General features: G+C 42.3%; 1 protein-coding gene across 4 annotated transcripts in view; it reads right to left on the bottom strand.

The window, feature by feature from the left end:
• Positions 1 to 20,182, bottom strand: part of RAB3B (RAB3B, member RAS oncogene family) — a 74,653-nt gene that overhangs the window by 49,070 nt on the left and 5,401 nt on the right. For 3 of the 4 annotated variants that reach the window (XM_020869372.2, XM_020869387.2, XM_070468174.1), the window contains exon 2: positions 11,661 to 11,888. In XM_020869372.2, coding sequence (XP_020725031.2) covers positions 11,661 to 11,888 — 228 coding nt within the window. Of the gene's footprint in view, positions 1 to 11,660; positions 11,889 to 15,475; positions 15,496 to 20,182 lie in introns of those variants that run through there. The other variant, XM_020869380.2, reaches the window with a different exon arrangement.

Below are 20,182 nucleotides of genomic sequence, written 5' to 3'. Positions count from 1 at the left end.
TTTATCCAACAGCCTATTCTATACCTATACTTGGTTATCTAACAGGCATCTCAAGTTTAACATAAGCAAAACTCAGTACCCAGCTGTCTCCCCAAATCCTCATGTCCCCGAAGTCTTCCAGATCTGAGTCAGAGGCATCATTAACCTTCCAACTGCTCAGTCCAAACACTTGGGATCACCCCTGACTCCTCTCCTTCCTTCTCTCCCACATCCACTTTAACAGGAGACCTGTCAACAATATTTTCAAACCATACACACTTTGACTACCATCACTGGCCACTTTCACTACCACTACTCCTACCCCTCTACTTCAAACCACGATCATTCCCAGCCTGGATTATTACAACTCCTAACCAATCTTCCCACTTTTGCCTGTTGTTGGTTTATAATTTATTCTTGAAACAGACATACCCTGCCTCAGAGCAATCCTGTTAAATATTAAAGTGCAAGACACTAAAATATTCTGGAATTACTAGTGATGGTTGCACAATTTTGTGAATACTAAAAATCACTGAACTGTAAACCTTAAAAAGGTGAATTTTATAAGAATTACATCTCAATTTTTAAAAGTTATTAAGTGCAGCATGGACTGGGTCCTGAAGCAGTAAAAGAACATTAGTTGAAAAAGTAGTGAAATTCAATTAATGTCTTTTAGCTACTAGTACTGTATCAATTTTAACTTAGTTTTGGCAAATGCACCACGGTTATATAGGGAAACTGGGTGAAGGATATATATGGGAAGTCTCTGTTCTATCATTGGAAATTTTCTTTAAATCTAAAATTATCAAAAACTAAAGTTTATTTTAAAAAATATAAGTCAGATCATATAATTCCACTGCCCAAAATTCTCCCATCTCATCCAGAGTAAAACCCAAAGCCTTCAAAGATTTTTCTGAGGAAACTCCACATTGTTTTCCATAGCAGCTGCTCCATTTTACATTCCCAACAAGAGTGTACAAGTGCTCCAAGTCTTTGGCAACAATTAATATCTTTTTAACTTTATAATAGCCACTCTAACATGTATGAGAATATATTTCCTGGCATTGATTCGCATTTCCTAGTGCTGCTGAACATTTTTTCATACACTTGTTGGACCTTTTGTATGTGTCTTTGGAGAAATGTCTATTCAAGTCCTTTGACAGAGCTACCATATGATCCAGAAATTCTACTTCTGGGTATGTACCCAAAAGAATTGAAATAAGAACCTCAAAGAGGTATCTGCAATTCCATGTTTTTTGTTATTGTTCAGATGCTAAGCCATGTCTGACTGTGACCCCATGGACTGTAGCACGCCAGGACTCCCTGTCCCTCACTATCTCCTGGAGTTTGCCCAAGTTCATGTCCACTGAATCAGTGATGCCATTCAATCATCTCATCCTCTGTTTCCCTCTTCTCTTCTGCCCTCATTCTTTCCCAGCATTAAGGTCATTTCCAATGAGTCAGCTGTTCGCATCAGGTGATCCAAGTATTGGAGCTTCAGCTTCAGCATCAGTCCTTTCAACGAGTATTCAGTGTTGATTTCCTCTACGATTGACTGGTTTGATCTCCTTGCTGTCCAAGGGACTCTCAAGAATCTTCTCAGCTTCTCTAGTGGCTCAGACAATAAAGAACCTGCCTGCAATGCGGGAGACCCCAGTTTGATCCCTAGATTGAGAAGACCCCCTGGAGAAGGGAATGGCTACCCACTCCAGTATTCCTGCCTGGAGAATTGCATGGACAGAGGAGCTGGGCCAGGCTACAGTCCATGGGGTCGAAAAGAGTTGGACATGACTGAGCAACTAATATCTGAATCCCATGTTTAGTGCAGCATTATTCACATTAACCAAGATATGAAAACAACCCAAACGTCCATTGATTTAGACAGATGAAGAGAATGTGGTATAACACACAAGGAATATTATTCAGCCTTAAAAAAGGAGATTTTGCCATTTGTAACAACATGGATGAATCTGGAGGACATTATCCTAAGTGAAATAAGCCAATAACATTACTGATAATTCTATTTATATGAGATATCTAAAACTGTCAAATAAAAGCAGAAAATAGAACAGTGGTTTCCAGGGGCTGAGGGGAGAGGAAATGAGGACTTGATGAATTTGCTATAAAGTTTCAGTTATACAAGGTGTAAGTTCTAGAGATCTGCTCTACAACATAGTAGCTGTAAGTTAGCAGAACTGTAGTATTTACTTAAAATTTTTAAGAGGGCAAACCTCATGTTAACTGCTCTTACTACTGAAAAAAAAAAAAAGGAGGGGGTAAGAGGGCACAAGGAAACTTTGAAGTTGATGAATAAATCTATTATCTTGATTGTGCTGATGGTTTCAGAGGTATTTGCATGTGTCCAAACCCATGAAATTATAGACGTTAAATATGTACAGGTTTTTGTATAATAATTACACCTTTTGGGTTAAAAAAAAACCTCAAAGGCTTACAAGGCATCCAAGGCCCAACACAACCTAGCCCTCCCACTAACTTCAGCTTCATCTCTGACCACACTCCCACTCCAGTCCCACTGGCCTTCTACTGTCCCTGGAATATGCCAAGCATATCCCTGCCTCGAGGCTTCTGCACTTGCCTTCCCTTCTGCCTGGGATCCTATTCCTCCAAATACCCTATACCTCCTTTAGAATTTTACTGAAAAGTGCCCTGCTCAGTGAAGTTCACCCTGACCACCTTGATTAAATTTATAAACAGCCCACCTATCCAAGCCTATCCCCCTTACCTGCTGCACCTTCCTCCAGAGTACTTATCATCACAGAGCATACTACATATTTATTTATTGCCAGTCTCCCTCCTTAAATCTAGGGGAAGGTGGGAAAGGGGATTCCATTTGTTACTTTCACTGCTGTGTGTTTAGCACCTGAAACAATGCTTGGTGCACACAGTGTAAATATTGCTGAATGAATGAATGAGTAAATAAATGGACAAACACATGGAAGTTTGTTGTGGCTGGAAAGGATACAGCGAGTGGGAGGTGGAGCAGAGGCAAGAGCTGTGACTGGGAGATGTGGGAGGATTTCAGTCACCTCACAGAAAGAACATCCTACAAAGCACATGGCAACTCACCCTATCTCTTAATATCTGCCCTCATTTCAGTTTATGAGAGCCCCCGCTTGCTTGGAATATCTCTATTATACCCTCCCCTCTTGCCTTACCCTGCAATACCCCCCCACCTTCCTCCCAGGTCTCTCTTACCCACTGTATATACTGAACTCTCCCTTCCCTGCATGCCACTGCATACACTCAGCACCACAGTTTATTTTATTAATATTAAAATGTTGAGGGTTACCAATTGTATTGATACAACTGAAAAGCAAAAGAGAGCAAGCACTTAAATACAATTTAGGGTAACAGAAAAGAATACTGCAGAGAGTTGTTTGAAGACCACATCTAGTTGTCCCCATCACTAATTTCCGGTGTTTCACAATTAGTAAAATACATAGCAGTGGCTCAGTGGTAAAGAATCTGCCTGCTAATACGAGTTTGATCCCTGGGTTGGGAAGATCCCCTGGAGAAGAAAATGGCAACCCACTCCAGTATTCTTGCCTGAAAAACCCCATGGATAGAGAAGACTGGCAGGGGGTCCATGGGGTCGCAAACAGTCGGACATGACACAGTGACTAAAACAAATAAAAACAAACAAAATATATAGCTACATATTCCTGTAAGACACAAATACCTTCTCGCTGACTTAGGGCAGTAACACAAAGCTGCTGACCCAACAGTTGAAGTGTGTGCAGCAAATGTCTTGGCTACTTCTTTCCTACAGCTATACAATTAAAAATTATACAAGGAGCTGTGTGGTTAGGGGAGGAAAACCAAAACAGTATTGTGCTCATTAAATAAAGAAAAGTCCTGATGAAAAATTATCAGCAACACACATTTTAGCCCTTAACGGTCTTCTGAATTGTTTTCTCTTCCCAACTAAACTGCGTGTGTCCTTAGGGCAGGGCTCTGACAAAGCGGTCAGCCATCAACACCACAGACTCAGCTTGACAGTCAGAGAAAGAATTCAGGTGAATGTTCCTCAACTCCTAAAAAGGATGAAGAATCAGCTCAGATCACATTCAGACTTTCAGTTGCCACAAATCAACACTTGAGAGTAACAGAGTTAATAAGAACAAGGCTACCAATTAAGGATTATTTACTATGTACCAGCCACTAGGCTAAGCATTATCTCATATAATTCTCTCAACAACACAATGCAGTTGTTACTAAAATTATCCTTATTTTACAAAGAGGAAAGTGAAGTACAGGGAAACAATGGGACTTGAACTAGGTGATGGCAGCAGAAGTGGTTTTGGAGCATAGGTTGCTCCATCCAAAGGCTGTGCCCCTGATCACATGCTGTTTCTTGAACAAGTAAATCATTGCAGGGATCTCAGCATGCAGCCTCAGAGTCAAAAACTGAGGTCAGCCTGGACCACAGAGGAAATGAATGAGACAGAGAGCCCTGCCCCTGAGCATACTATATGCTAGAGCTAACTTTCATTACTATAAAGCCACCTCCTCCATGGAGCCCTCTCTTGGGATGCTCCCAAGTTTAGAGGGACCACTCCCTCTCTGAATTCTCAAAACTTTCTGTACCTCTCTCAAGGCATCATTAATATCTGCAGCATCGTCGCTATTTGTGTACATGTCATACCTCTCTTAACACCCGAGCACCACCCTCTCCTTTGAAGGAGGGGTACTGTCTCACCAATCCCTGCAGAGCCTACCAGAGCCAGACACAATATGGGTCCTTGAAAGCAATCGTGATTTTGCACACATCTTTCGCTTGTAAAGATCTTCCCCAACACTAACCTGAAAACCTCTTAACTCAATTGCCAACACCCAGTACAAATGGCCCCTTTTTGTGAAGCTTAAAATAACTTTCCCAGGCAGAGGTAGTAGCTCCTTTCCTGTGTTCCCACAGCACTTTCTTCATCCCTTTGTATCATTTATTTTGTACTGTAGCTGTTTATTTGCCCTGTTATGACAGTGCCTGGCACATAATAGGCACACGTGTTTATTGAATGAATGAATGTGCAAATGGCTTGTGGGTTTCTTCTTTTCCTCCCACGCCAATTTGGGTGGCAGGAAGGCAGTGGTGGCCCCAAAATATACAGGCCCCTAGAAGAGCCGATCAGGACTGCTGCTTCACTCTTTTGCAAATTACGAAAGCAGACTATGCCTGCAACTCTGATTTGACCTCCCATAGTCTTTGTTTTGATTTTAAAAATCAGATTAAACTTCCCTAGCAGCCGGTTCCTACCGGCTTTGGGAAGACGAAAGTGTCAACATGTCACTGCAGCCATACCAGGAAATCTGCTGCCTAGAAAAAATCGATCCTGAATATCATAAGAGCTAAGTAGGGAATGTTGTACTCAGCAGTGTCTCCATATTCCTGAAGCCACAGGGGCCTGTCACAGCCCTCCTGTTCCTGCTCAGCTTCCAGCCTCTTTTGTGCTACCCATCGGTCTCTCTGTGGATCCGCATTATGTTCTGGTGACCAGATTTCAACTTCCTGAAGGTGGCATAAGGACCCTGCAATGGGCCCTTAGTAAAGTCCTCTCTCTCTGGACCTCAGCCTCCTCACGTCTCAAATGAGACTGAGATGTGATAAGCTCTAAGCTCACAGGCTTTTGGCACCAAACACGATGGCAGGCGTTCTCAGCAGGAAGTCTGAGTCTAAGCCACAGACAGGACCTTTTTCAGGGAGTTAGCAAAGGGGGCTATCATTAGAGATGAGGAATCCCGCGTCAGAGCCCTGAAAGATGCGGAGAGTTTATATGAGGACTTTCCCATGTTATTAATAGATGCTGTAGTAGTCAGAATAATGGTCCCCGAAAGATATCCATGTCTTAATCCCCAGAACATGTGAATATGTTACCTTGCATGGGAAAAGGGACTTAGAAAATGTGATTAAGTTCAGGTTTCAAAATGGGAAAGATTATCTCAATCATTCAGGTGAGCCCAGGGTAATCATACGGGTCATTAGAAGAGAAAGGCAGGAAGTCAGAGAGAGAGAGAGAGGGGTTGACAAAATTTACACAGCTGGCTAAAAGACAGAGGAAGGGATTGTGTGATGCAGTGCCCCTTCCCCCAAAATCATCACCAACACAACAAAACAAATTGAATAATGGAGGTACACACAAGCACCATAGTGACAGAGGATTTCAGAGGAGGGAGGTCAGAGAAAGAAAGAAGATGGAGAACAGCAATTCCAGGACAAGCCTGGGAATGAGGAATGGTCTTTAAATCCTTCACAAAACACAGAGTTCTTGAACTCTCGACAGAAAAGTGTTGGGCCAGCCAGTCCATTTCTCAGTCTCTAAATAAGTAATCCCAGACACAAAAGACACACCTATTTTTAAGTCTTCCCGACAAGAAGGTCACCAAAAAAAAAAAGCCTCACTAGTGGGAGTGAGAAAGAGGACATCCTGGCCTTCCACAGTGGAGGCCCCTGCCACTGCATCCCCTGACAGAGACCAGGCCTGGAGTGAGCCTTTTAAATTGTGAATAGAATTGAGCCTGAGCCCCAGTTGCAAGCTGGTGATGAGACCCAAGTCACAGTTCAGTGATTCCTGAGCTCAGCACCTCAGTGCTTGAGTTTGAAATAAGCTGATTATTTTTTTCTTCATGGCCCTTAACACAGATGAAATTAGACATTTTTCATTCATATACTTGGTGTCTACTTTGGCCACCTGATGCAAAGAGTTGACTCATTGGAAAAGACTCTGATGCTGGGAAAGATTGAAGGTAGGGGGACAAGGGGACGATAGAGATGAGATGGTTGGATGGCATCACCAACTCTGATGGACATGAGTTTGAGCAAGCTCCAGGAGTTGGTGGTGGACAGGGAAGCCTGACATGCTGCAATCCATGGGGCTGCAAAGTGTCAGACATGACTGAGCGACTGAACGACGACAGATAGACAAGATAGTGTCTATCTCCCCCACTTCAATGAAAACTCCAAACTCCAAGAGAGTGTGAGGAAGAGTATTTCCCCACAGCTAGCACAGTGCCTAGCACAGAGGGAGTACCAGATAAATGTCTACTGAATGAATAAAGAATGAAGTTTACTGTTTGGCTCTGCACAAGTAATTCGACATCTCTGGGCTCAACCACCTATATTGGTGGGGTATATATATACCTGCCTGGTGGCTCAGACAGTAAAGAATCCACCTGCAAAGCAGAGACCTGGGTTCAATCCCTGGGTTGGGAAGATCACCTGGAGGAGGGCATGGCAACCCACTTCAGTATTCTTGCCTGGAGAATCCCCATGGACAGAGAAGCCTGGCTGGCTAAAGTTCATGGGATCACAGAGAGTCAGACAAGACTGAGCAACTAAGCATATATATATATAATTTTATTTATTTTTGGCTGTGCTGGGTCTTTATTGCTGCATGGGCTGTTGCGATGAACAGGGGCTACTCTCTAGTTGTGGTGCATGGGCTTCTCACTGCAGTGGCTTCTTTTGTTGCAGAGCAGAGGCTCTAGGGCATGTGGGCTTCAGCATTTGTGGCTCACAGGCTCTTGAGCACAGGTTCAGTAGTTGTGGTGCCCAGGCTTAGTTACGCTGTAGCTTGTGAGATCTTCCCCGATCAGAGATCAAACCCATATCTTCCTGCACTGGCAGATGGATTCTTTACCACTGAGCCACCAGGGAAGCTCATCCACCCATTCTTTAAGGAGATGACTACTTCCTTGGGTCAGAGAGAAGATGTGAAGACACAAAGAATGGTTTAAAGCACATACAGGAAGAATTCATATGGCTGACAATATCCATAATCCCGATCTACTCAAAGCTTCATAATTCTCCTTGGACTTTCCTTTCCATGTCTTCCCTTGAACTTCACAACATCCCATGATGCAAGAAGAGAGAGGATTATTTTCTCCTTTTGATCTTTGGGGAAACAGGCCAATGGAGGGGAAGAGTTACTCCAGATCACACGATGACCACACTGCAGGGCAGAGTCAGGACTAAAACCCAGGATTCCTGGGTTGGCTCCATCATCCCACAGAACCCCGGATTCTTCCCTTCCCTCAGACCCAATAGCCCTCACAATGGATCCCACGTGGAGGTAGTGCAAAGCCAATTCCCATGCTTCTCTTCCCACAGGTCCCGGGGGGTTGCTTGGCAACCAGCACCCAAGCAATAAGTGGCCTCTAGTCAGGTCTGTTGCTGTGTGGTTACCAATTCTCCCTCCTCCTTCCACACCTGTGCATGCTCTCACTCTCTATTCATGGAATTTCTCCCCTACCCTTACCTCCCCAGTCAGATTATCTTCTCTAGTCCACAAAAATTAACCTTTCGGGACACAGAAGGGGCTCTCAAGGACTTATATGGCAAGGGACACTGGGAAACAAGGCACCACCAGTACCCTCATGATCCCCCAGAGATGGTAGAAACTCCTCTTGTGAATGGTCCTGCTCAGCAATTTAACCTCCTCTTCTTCCCTCTCCACCTTCCACCCTGACAATGGCTTTTTGAAATCCCCCGGGAGAGACTGAATGAGCTTGAGAAATTTAATTGAACACTTCATACAGTGTTAATGAATCCCTGGATGCCAATCCAGCACTTCTGGAACCACTGGTGGGAAACCTTGGGAGGGAAATCAGTCACTGTCTGCATAAGGGTCAGGAGCAGAGAGAGGACAGGACTTAACTTTTATTGTATTCTTAATATGTGCCAGGCACAATACTATGTTATCACGTGTGGCTTCCCCTCAACAAACCTATGAGACCTTTACAGTTGAGGATATTATCTACTCATAAAAGTGGAGTGACTTACCAAAGCCTATATATCTGCCTGCTTCGGTACACAAAAGATATTAAAATATACTACAATGACAAAGGCAATATTCAAATGCTTACATTTTAAAGCATTTATGAACAGTACAGAAATGTTTATTTTCTGCTACAGAAAGTACACATGCATACAAACACACACACAAAAACCTTTGCTAATCTTTTTTTTTTAGCAAAAGCAATGTGCTTATGTCAGATCATATTAGATTGTCATTGATTTTACCTCAAAACATGGCTAACATTGAACTTATGCTAGGTGTTGGGGAAACATGTCTAGCCATTTTCTGTGCTCACTTAGGCTCACTATAATTAGTATAGTCCTCAATCAGAAGCTTCTTTGTGGGTTTCTTTTAAGCTACATATATATCATGGCGGTTCATTTCGTTAAAAATAGTGCAATCAATAAACCCACTTAATGAGGCATAGGAAAACTGCAAAAGCTCACAATGGGCTGAAAATAAATAAAAGAGTAAGGGAGCCGCTACTGCCAATCCCTTAGAAGGGCAGATTTGTCTCCTTCCACCAGAAGGGTGTTTGAGTGTAGAATATAGACTGTCTCCTGAAGAGTATTTGAGTGCAGGATATATGACCATCTAATGTGGAGATCAAATGAAGACATCCATGTAAATCCATATAGCAAGTATTAGCATACACTGATTTTGTATTCAAAGATAATAAACTCTAGTAAGTTTCTTCAGCTCCCTAAGGAATAATCAGGCATGTAGCCTCTGGCCCATGTCAAGAACCTTTTATTTGCTGTCTAAGGTCTCTCTAATGCCCAAACTGCCACCCGACAGCCTCTCCAGCAAATTTCTCTCAGCATCCCCTCTGCACTCTTTCTCGGCCTTGCTCCATTTTCACTGGATTGCTCACCATGCCCCAAATATTCCTGTGCTTTCAGCCCCCTCTGTGCACTGGCTGCAGGGAGGATGTCAGACTACACAAATGGAAGCACTGGCACATAATAGGCACTTAATAAATGCTGATTGATCCTCACCATGAGGTAGTTAAACTAGATCCGTGGTTCTTCAATTTTGAAATTGAAATTGAAGTCGCTCAGTCATGTCCGACTCTTTGCAACCCCATGGACGGTAGCCTACCAGGCTCTGGGGTCCATGGGATCTTCCAGGCAAGAATACTGGAGTGGGCTGCCATTTCCTTCTCCAGGGGATCTTCCCAACCCAGGGATCGAACCCGGGTCTCCTGCATTGCAGACAGACGCTTTACTGTCTGAGCTGTTAGCCTACATCAAAACACCCGGATGGTTTGTTATAGCACATTATTGGGCTATACCCCAGAGTTTCTGATTCTCTGGGTGTGAGGAGGGACCTGAGATTCTTCATCTCTAACAAATTCCTAATGGTGCTGATGCTGTTGATCTGGACATCACACTTCTAGAACCAATGAACTTAATGGTCTGCATAGTTTCTCCCATTTCCAATGGCTTATGATTCCTTGATGCATGTAATAGAGAATAAATAAACAAAATAAACTTTTATCTCTCTATAAATTAATACTTAATATGTCCACAAATGGAAACATGGGCCCTATAATACCTAATGAACACAGTGTAGAGAAAAAAAACTCATACTTTAGAATCAGAAGATCTGAGTTGGAATCTCACTTTGTAGCTGTGTGGTCAACTTAAGGTAAATTAATTATGCTCTGAATATCTGTCCCATGGGGTTGTGAGATAATATTAATACATGGAAAAAATTATAAAACAAAAAGCACTGTATACAGATTATACTAATAACATATATGTACAATGTATTAATGTTGAGTAGACTGATAATAAAAAATACGTTTTGAATACTTTAAATCACAGATTTTTAAAATTTCCAATCTCAACGCTAATTCATTATCAAAAAGTATATGATGTACATGTTGCTATTATCATCTCAAATATGTATATATTTTATTAGTGCACTGGTAAATACCAATAATAGTAGCTGTGATAGCCAGTTTCCAAGATGGTCCCCAATAATCCTCACCTCCCAGGACTCATGCCTTTGTATAGTTTCCTTCTACATTGAATTAGTGACCAATAGCATACTCTAATTAGAGACATCACCACTTCCGGTTTGGTTTCTTGGCTCGCTCCCCCTAGGACAAGCTAGCTCCATGTCATTAAGACACTGTATGAAGAGAGCCATGTAGGAAGGGACAAAGGTCTCCTACTAAAGTCAGTGCCAGACACATGAGTAAGCCACCTTGGAAAGGAATCCTCCAGGTCCACTCAAGCCTTCAGATGACTGCAACCCAAACCAACATCTGTCAGCAACCTCATAATAGATCACAAGCCAGAAACCAAGCCACTCCCAAATATTCGATCCATAGAACTGTGTGTTAATGAATTATTGTTGTTTTAAGCCATCAAGTTTTAAGGTGATTACACAGTGATAGATTATGGACATAGTAGCTAATATTTACTGTACATTTATTACATTCCAGGAACTATGCTAAGCATTCACCAACCCTATGATATAGATGTCATTATAATCCCCAAAGAGGAATGCTTGACCTAGAGAGGTTAAGTAACTTAGTCCAGGTTCCATGACTAGTAACTGGCAAAACTGAAACCTGAATCCAGGCCTATAACTCCGAAGCCCAGACTCTTGATTGCTCATCTGAATAATCCAGGATAATACCTCTTGGACAGTTAAGCAGCAGAAGCAACTGAGTCCCCAGATGAGGGCAAATGTATCAAATCAGCAAGGGGCAGTCCAGGGGCCAGACATGCAATAGCACTGGGGTCTAATGTCATAAACCCCAGCAAAGTTCTAAACTGGCCCCACTGCCCAGCCTTTGTACTAGCAAGCAAGTCAGCTCTCGGGACACTTCTGCCCAAGATGCCCAGCACTCACCCAAATCTGCAGCTTCACTCGCTTCTCGTGACGGTAGACAGTCTTCACCTTAAAGTCGATGCCCACGGTGCTGACGAAGGCTGGGGTGAAGGTGTCATCGGCATAGCGGAAGAGGAAGGAAGTTTTGCCGACACTGCTGTTGCCAATGATGAGCAGTTTGAACATGTAGTCAAAATTCTGGTCAGAAGCATCCTTGACTCCGGCTTTACCATCGGTCACTGAAGCCATCTGCAGGAGAGAACACAGGAACACATCTCCAGTCTCACACTGAGTCACCTAACTTTCAATGCTCACACACCCATTCACACACTCACTCCCCACCCCAGCATCACTGAGGAAAGACACTACTCAGAATCACCCCCGCACTGAATCTGCCCCCAATGTCATCTCAGGATTGGGGTGGAACCAGCTCCTCCCAAATATTCCTTCAGCAAATATTTACTGAGTACACTGTTCTGAGTCAAGTCCTGTGCTGGGCACAAAGAATACAAATATGGATCAGACATGGTGTCTGACCTCTGAGCGGCCACAGATTAGAGTAAAAAACTCAGAGTAACAAAAGCAGTGGATAAGTGATAAGACAGAGGGAAGCCTTGGCTGAGGAAGCTCATCAGAAGCACCTAACCCAGCCTGAAGACATGGTGGTCAAGGAGAGGCTCCTCTAGGAGACAGCTCCTAAGCTGAGTTTGGGAGTGGTTGGAGGGAGGAAGGTCAAGACAGCAAATGTTTGAACATTCCAGGAAAAGCCAACACACGGCTCTCATTCTCCTGTTTCAAAAACATTTATGGCTCCCTATAGTTCTAAAGATCAAGCCCAAACTGTTCAAATTGACAAAGAACCACCTAACCAAAGAATAAATTTTCTAAATTTTACCTTCCCACGCTGGGCTGGAAGAAGCACAAGCTGGAATCGAGATTTCTGGGAGAAATATCAATAACCTCAGATTATGCAGACGACACCACCCTTATGGCAGAAAGTGAAGAGGAACTAAAAAGCCTCTTGATGAAAGTGAAGGAGGAGAGTGAAAAAGTTTGCATAAAGCTCAACATTCAGAAAACTAAGATCATGGCATCTGGTCCCATCACTTCATGGCAAATAGATGGGGAAACAGTGGAGACAGTGTCAGACTTTATTTTTGGGGGCTCCAAAATCACTGCAGATGGTGATTCCAGCCATGAAATTAAAAGATGCTTACTCCCTGGAAGGAAAGTTATGACCAACCTGGATAGCATATTTAAAAGCAGAGACATTACTTTGCCAACAAAGGTCTGTCTAGTCAAGGCTATGGTTTTTCCAGTGGTCATGTATGGATGTGAGAGTTAGACTGTGAAGAAGGCTGAGCACCAAAGAATGAATGCTTTTGACCTGTGGTGTTGGAGAAGACTCTTGAGAGTCCCTTGGACTGCAAGGAGATCCAACCAGTCCATCCTAAAGGAGATCAGTCCTGGGTGTTCATTGGAAGGACTGATGTTGAAGCTGAAACTCCAATACTTTGGCCACCTCATGCGAAGAGCTGACTTATTAGAAAAGACCCTAATGCTGGGAAGGATTAGGGGCAGGAGAAGGGGGCAACAGAGGATGAGATGGCTGGATGGCATCACTGACTCAATGGACATGGGTTTGGGTAGACTCCGGGAGTTGGCAATGGACAGGGAGGCCTGGCGTGCTGTGATTCATGGGGTCGCAAAGAGTCGGACACAACTGAGCGACTGAACTGAACTGAACTGAAGACTTCTCCCTACCAATCTGTGCTACTTTTTATAGAATTATGCTGTTGTTGTTGTGGTTTAGTTGCTAAATCATGTCCAACTCTTTTGCAACCCCACGGACTGTAGTCCACTAGGCTCCTCTGTCCATGGGATTTCCCAGGCAAGAATACTGGAGTGGATTGTCATTTCCTTTTCCAGGGGACCTTCCCAACCCAGGGATCAAACCCGTGTCTCCTGCATTGGAAGGTGGATTCTTTATCACTGAGCCACCAGGGAAGCCCATACCAAATTATACTCCACTCCAAATATGCTGTTATTTCTTGCTTCTGTCCCTTTAGCTATGTATTCTTTCTGCCCACAATACTCTTCTCCTTCAAATAAGCTCCTATGCAACCTTGCAGATCCATGTGAAGTTTCACCTCCCCAGGGCAGGGCAGAGGCATGCACTCCTGGCCCCAGGCTCCCAGTGCGCTCCAATAGCACTTGCATCATTTCAGAACTGTTTACTATTCCAGCTTCTTCTTTAGACCAAGCATCTTGGACCTAATGTATTTCCTTTCTTAATGTATTTCTCTAGTTTCAGCACAAGTCCTAGTATGTAATCAGCACTCAGTAAATGTATACTGAATTAATAAAAGTCACATCACCACTCTGGGGCCCAATCTCATAATCTGGAAAATGGGGAGAACAATTTCTGCCCTGCTTTTCTCACAGGGCTATTACAGGACTCAAATGAGATAACAAGGAGTAAGATCTTAATAAATTGGTAAATCCCAACAAGTGTGAATATAAGTTATTATTATTCCAAATCCTTCAAAGCCTCGCTCCTTCATTTATTTACCTGTTCATTTGCTCATTCATTCATCTGGCAAATATTTATTACATGCCAGACCTTCCCTGAGACCTCAGCACTCACAGTCCTGCCACTATCCTCTCATTTTCTAGAATGATTTGAGTCTGAATGCCATCCATAATCAAGCACTCGGCCCCATAGTCTTACTTGCTTTTTTATTTCTTTTTCTGCAGGGACCCTACTTCTCCACCTGCCATCACTCCTTCTACTTAACACTGGGTACTCAGGTGGGCGGGGTGTGTAGTCAAGAGGAGGGTGGAAGGACAGCCCTGACATAAGATGTCCAGAGTGTCATCCTCTTTAGGAATTCCTGCTGTTTTCCTCAAAGGAAAAGAAAGAGATGGATTTATCTCTCTGGGCCTCTCAGGTGAGCTATAAAGATAAGATGCTGACAAATGGAGAAGGTGAAAAGCTCATCTGAAGAAAAGCCAGATGAATATGTAGGATTATTAGCAGCCCTTAATAATAAGTCCTGAAATAGGCCACCACCAGCCTTCCTTTTCTGGTGAGCAGGCCTCTGCTCTTCCTTCTCTTTTTCTCCCAGCTCTCAAAACTTTATTGAGACCTACACACCCACCCCTGTATCAGCCTGCCCCTTGGCAAGGCTCACTGGGTGGGTGTGGAACATGCCCAGGACAGTTGGAGACTCAGACATAGCATTTACATGAAAGAAGACAGTGAGATTGGAGGTGAACAATTGGCGTGATCCAACTGTCTCATAGCTCGAACTTTTCAGTTTTTCATTGTACAAGATGCAGAGCCCATTTCAAGAACTGGCAAGTCAAAGGAATTATGCTTTTTTCTATCTAAGACAAGGGAAGCAATCACAATGACCTCACACCATCCTCTGCTCTGCTACTGGTCATCTTTCTTTGTTTTCAAGACAAAATTTCGCCTTTGAAAGTATATATCCATTATTAAATGTTAGGGAAAAACACAAGACTATAAAAAAGAAAAATATTAAATTACTAGACACCCCATCCATTCAGAAACTGCCATCATTAATATTTGAAGTACATTTCCTCCTTTATTTTTTCACACACCAGAGTGCCATCTATTTTGAAATTATATCTTATTATTTAATTTAAATGGTATATATATTGCGGTATACCTGGGCCTTAATATTATCAGTAAATACTTGTTAAGTACTCATTATTTTCCATGAGGGACATGGTGGAGACAATAAACATGTAACAGTTACCATTTATTGAGCACTGTGATATAATAAAAGATATGTATTTGGTCTGGGTACCTGGTTCCAGGCAGAGCTCCTAAAACCTTCGGAATGTCTGGAAGTGGAAGTGATAAAGTGTCTTGTTGTATGCTAATGAGATGACTGGTGACTGGTGTTCCAGGACAACCTCAGAGTAGGGGCTTGTTGCCAGAGGAACCAACCACATGTTAGAGGACTGGCACTTTCAGCATCACCCGCTAACCTCTGGGGAGATGAGAAGAGCTGGAAATTAAGTTGATGACTAAAGGCCAATGACTTAATCAATCATGCCTACAGGAACGAAGTCTTCATAAACAACCCTAACCAAATGGGCATGGAGATCTTCCAGGCTGGTGATGACATTGATGTGTTGGAAGGGTGGTATACCTGGAGAGGCCATGGAAGCTCCAAGACCTCCCTTTCCACATACCCTGCCCTATGCATCTCTTCCACTTGGCTGTTCCTAAGTTGTATCCTTTTACACTTTTATAATAAGCCAGTGTATGCACTACTCTTTATATATATAAATAATATATATTGAAAACACTTATATTACACTAAATAATTCAAATTTTACAATTTGTAAGTTATCAAATAGTAAAATTACTATTATTTTATCACTGTTTGTCATTTGCATTATTTTCTTAACTTTCAGCATAAAAAGTAAGTAATATGAAACCTAAAGGTTTACAGTGAAAAATACGTGTTGCTTCCACCCCTGATTCCCAATCTCTAGTTCCTCTCCCCAGAGGCAAACATGTTAACAATTTATGTATCCTTCAAAGGTAGTCTTATATAGCATATATAAGCATAGAAGTCTATTCATACTTTATACATATTTACATATATATATAAAAATGGTAGCATACCATACTCTCGAGTCTATATCTTCCATGTGTATTTTAGTAGCTGAGATCTTTAGTTTTGTATCCTACTCCTTTTCACTTAACATTATATCATAAACATCTTACTGAGACTTTAAAAATTCCTTGTAAATATGATTTCAATTGACTACACCTTATTTCACCCTATGGTTGTGTCACATGACCAATTCTTTTTTTTTTCTTTTTTTTTTTATTCCCATTTATTTTTATTAGTTGGAGGCTAATTACTTTACATCATTACAGTAGTTTTTGTCATACATTGAAATGAATTAGCCATGGATTTACATGTATTCCCCATCCCAGTCCCCCCTCCCACCTCCCTTTCCACCCGATCCCTCTGGGTCTTCCCAGTGCACCAGGCCTGAGCACTTGTCTCATGCACCCAACCTGGGCTGGTGATCTGTTTCACCCTAGATAATATACATGTTTCAATGCTGTTCTCTTGAAACATCCCACCCTCGCCTTCTCCCAGAGTCCACAAGTCTGTTCTATACATCTGAGTCTCTTTTTCTGTTTTGCATATAGGGTTATCGTTACCATCTTTCTAAAGTCCATATATATGTGTTAGTATACTGTAATGGTCTTTATCTTTCTGGCTTACTTCGCTCTGTATAATGGGCTCCAGTTTCATCCATCTCATTAGAACTGATTCAAATGAATTCTTTTTAATGGCTGAGTAATATTCCATGGTGTATATGTACCACAGCTTCCTCATCCATTCGTCTGCTGATGGGCATCTGGGTTGCTTCCATGTCCTGGCTATTATAAACAGTGCTGCGATGAACATTGGGGTGCACGTGTCTCTTTCAGATCTGGTTTCCTCGGTGTGTATGCCCAGAAGTGGGATTGCTGGGTCATATGGCAGTTCTATTTCCAGCTTTTTAAGAAATCTCCACACTGTTCTCCATAGTGGCTGTACTAGTTTGCATTCCCACCAACAGTGTAAGAGGGTTCCCTTTTCTCCACACCCTCTCCAGCATTTGTTGCTTGTAGACTTTTGGATAGCAGCCATCCTGACTGGCGTATAATGGTACCTCATTGTGGTTTTGATTTGCATTTCTCTGATAATGAGTGATGTTGAGCATCTTTTCATGTGTTTGTTAGCCATCTGTATGTCTTCCTTGGAGAAATGTCTGTTGAGTTCTTTGGCCCATTTTTTGATTGGGTCATTTATTTTTCTGGAGTTGAGCTGGAGGAGTTGCTTGTATATTTTTGAGGTTGATCCTTTGTCTGTTGCTTCATTTGCTATTATTTTCTCCCAATCTGAGGGCTGACATGACCAATTCTTTAAAGTTGTATATTTATTTTTCTGGTCTCAATTATTATAAATTAAGTTAGAGTGACCATTTCTTTACATAAATATTTGTTCTCTTTCCTATTTATTTCTTTATTACACCAATCCTTACATGAAATGTTCCCTTGATATCTTGAATTTTCTTGACGAGATCTCTAGTCTTTCCCATTGTATCATTCTCCTCTTATTTCTCAGCAGTGTTTATTGAAAAGTAATACTCTGCTATACTCCAGAAGTCTGCATTCAGTTGGGCATATCTTTCCTTTTCTCCTTTGCCTTCCACCTCTCTTCTTTCCTCACCTATTAGTAAAGTATCTTCAGACAACCACTGTGCCTATTTGCATTTCTTTTTCTTTGAGATGGTTTTGGTCACTGTCACAAGAAGAGGTGGCAAGAGTACATGGAAGAACTATACAAGAAAGGTTTTAATGATCCAGATAACCATGATGGTGTGGTTATCACTCACTTAGATCCAGATACCCTGAAATGTGAAGTCAAGTGGGTCTTAAGAAGCATTACAATGAACAAAGTTAGTGGAGGTGATGGAATTCCAGCTGAACTTTTTAAAGTCCCAAGTAATGATGCTGTTAAAGTGCTGTACTCAATACGTCAACAAATTTGGAAAACTCAGCAGTGGCCACAGTACTGGAAAAAGTCAGTTTTCATTTCAATCCCAAAGAAGGGCAATGCCAAAGAATGTTCAAACTGCCATATAATTACTCTCATTTCACATGCTAGCAAGGTTATGCTCAAAATCCTTCAAGCTAGGCTTCAGCACTACATGAATGGAGAACTTCCAGGTGTACAAGTTGGGTTTCAAAGAGGCAGAAGAACCAGAGATCAAATTCCCAACATTCATTGCATCATGGAGAAAATAAGGGAATTCCAGAAAAACATCTACTTCTGCTTCATTAAGACTGTGCTAAAGCCTTTGACTGTGTGGATCACAACAAACTGTGGAAAATTCTTAAAGAGATGGGGATACCAGACCACCTTATCTGTCTCCTGAGAAACTTGTTTGTGGGTCAAGAAACAGTTAGAACCAGACATGGAAATATTGACTGGTTCAAAATTGAGAAAGAAGTACAGTAAGGCTATATATTGTTACCCTGCTTATTTAACTTACATACAGAGTACATCATGCAAAATGCTGGGCTGGATGAATCACAAGCTGGAATCAAGACTGCCAGGAGAAACAGCAACAACCTCAGATATGCACATGATACCACTCTAATGGCAGAAAGTGAAAAGGAACTAAAGAGCCTTTTGATGAGGGTGAAAGAGGAGAGTGAAAAAGCTATCTTAAAACTCAACATTCAAAAAACTAAGATCATGGCATCCAGTTCCATCACTTCATGGCAAATAGACGGGGAAAAGTAGAAGCAGTGACACATTTTATTTTTCTGGACTCCAAAATCACTGCAGTCAGTGATGACAGGATGAAATTAAGAGATGCTTGCTCCTTGGAAAGAAAGCTATAATAAAACTAGACAGTATATTAAAAAGCAGAGACATCACTTTGCCAACAAAGGTCTGTATAGTCAAAGCTATGGTTTTTTCAGTAGTCATGTACAGATGTGAGAGTTAGACCATAAAGAAGGCTTAGCACCAAAGAATTGATGCTTTTGAACTGTAGTGCTGGAAAAGACTCTTGAGAGTCCCTTGGACAGCAAGGAGATCAAGCCAGTCAATCCTAAAGGAAATCAAGCCTGAATATTCACTGGAAGGACTGATGTTGAAGCTGAAGCTCTGATACTTTGGACTCCTAATGGGAAGAGCTGACTCACTAGAAAAGATTCCGATGCTAGGAAAGATTTAAGGCAAAAGCAGAAGGGGATGACAGAGGATGAGATGGTTAGACAGTACCACCAACTCAACAGACATGAATTTAAGCAGACTCTGGGAGATAGTGGGGGACAGAGGAGCGTGGTGTGCTGCAGTCCATGAAGTAGCAGAGAGTCAGACATGACTTAGCAACTGAACAACACAACAATTTATTTCCTTAGGAGAGATCTCCAGAAGTAGAACTCCTGGTCAAAGAATAACTTTATTAAAACACAGATTTGATCCTTACTCATTTCCTTTATCTTATTTTACCCTATAAGTAGACTTGAAGGATTAAATTGGAAGGGCAGTGATTACTATTCCTATTGGATCAAGAAAGGAACTAAGAGCCAGAAATTATGAGGATCTGCTCAGGACTCACAGCTAACACGGAGAAGGCAATGGCACCCCACTCCAGTACTCTTGCCTGGAAAATCCCATGGATGGAGGAGCCTGGTGGGCTGCAGTCCGAGGGGTCGCTGAGAGTCAGACACGACTGAGCAACTTCACTTTCACTTTTCACTTTCATGCATTGGAGAAGGAAATGGCACCCCACTCCAGTGTTCTTGCCTGGAGAATCCCAGGGACAAGGGATCCTGGTGGGCTGCCGTCTATGGGGTCGCACAGAGCCGGACACAACTGAAGCGACTTAGCAGCAGCCAGCAGCACAGCTAACGGCTGAGATTAGCTTACTACCACGCTATAATAAGGACTTCCCTGGTGGCTCAGATGGTAAAGCGCCTG

This window comes from Odocoileus virginianus, chromosome 5 (genome assembly GCF_023699985.2).
Source record: "Odocoileus virginianus isolate 20LAN1187 ecotype Illinois chromosome 5, Ovbor_1.2, whole genome shotgun sequence".
NCBI lineage: Eukaryota > Metazoa > Chordata > Mammalia > Artiodactyla > Cervidae > Odocoileus > Odocoileus virginianus.
The sequence above is the reverse complement of the archived record's forward strand: the minus strand, read 5'-3'. Positions and strand labels throughout refer to the sequence as shown.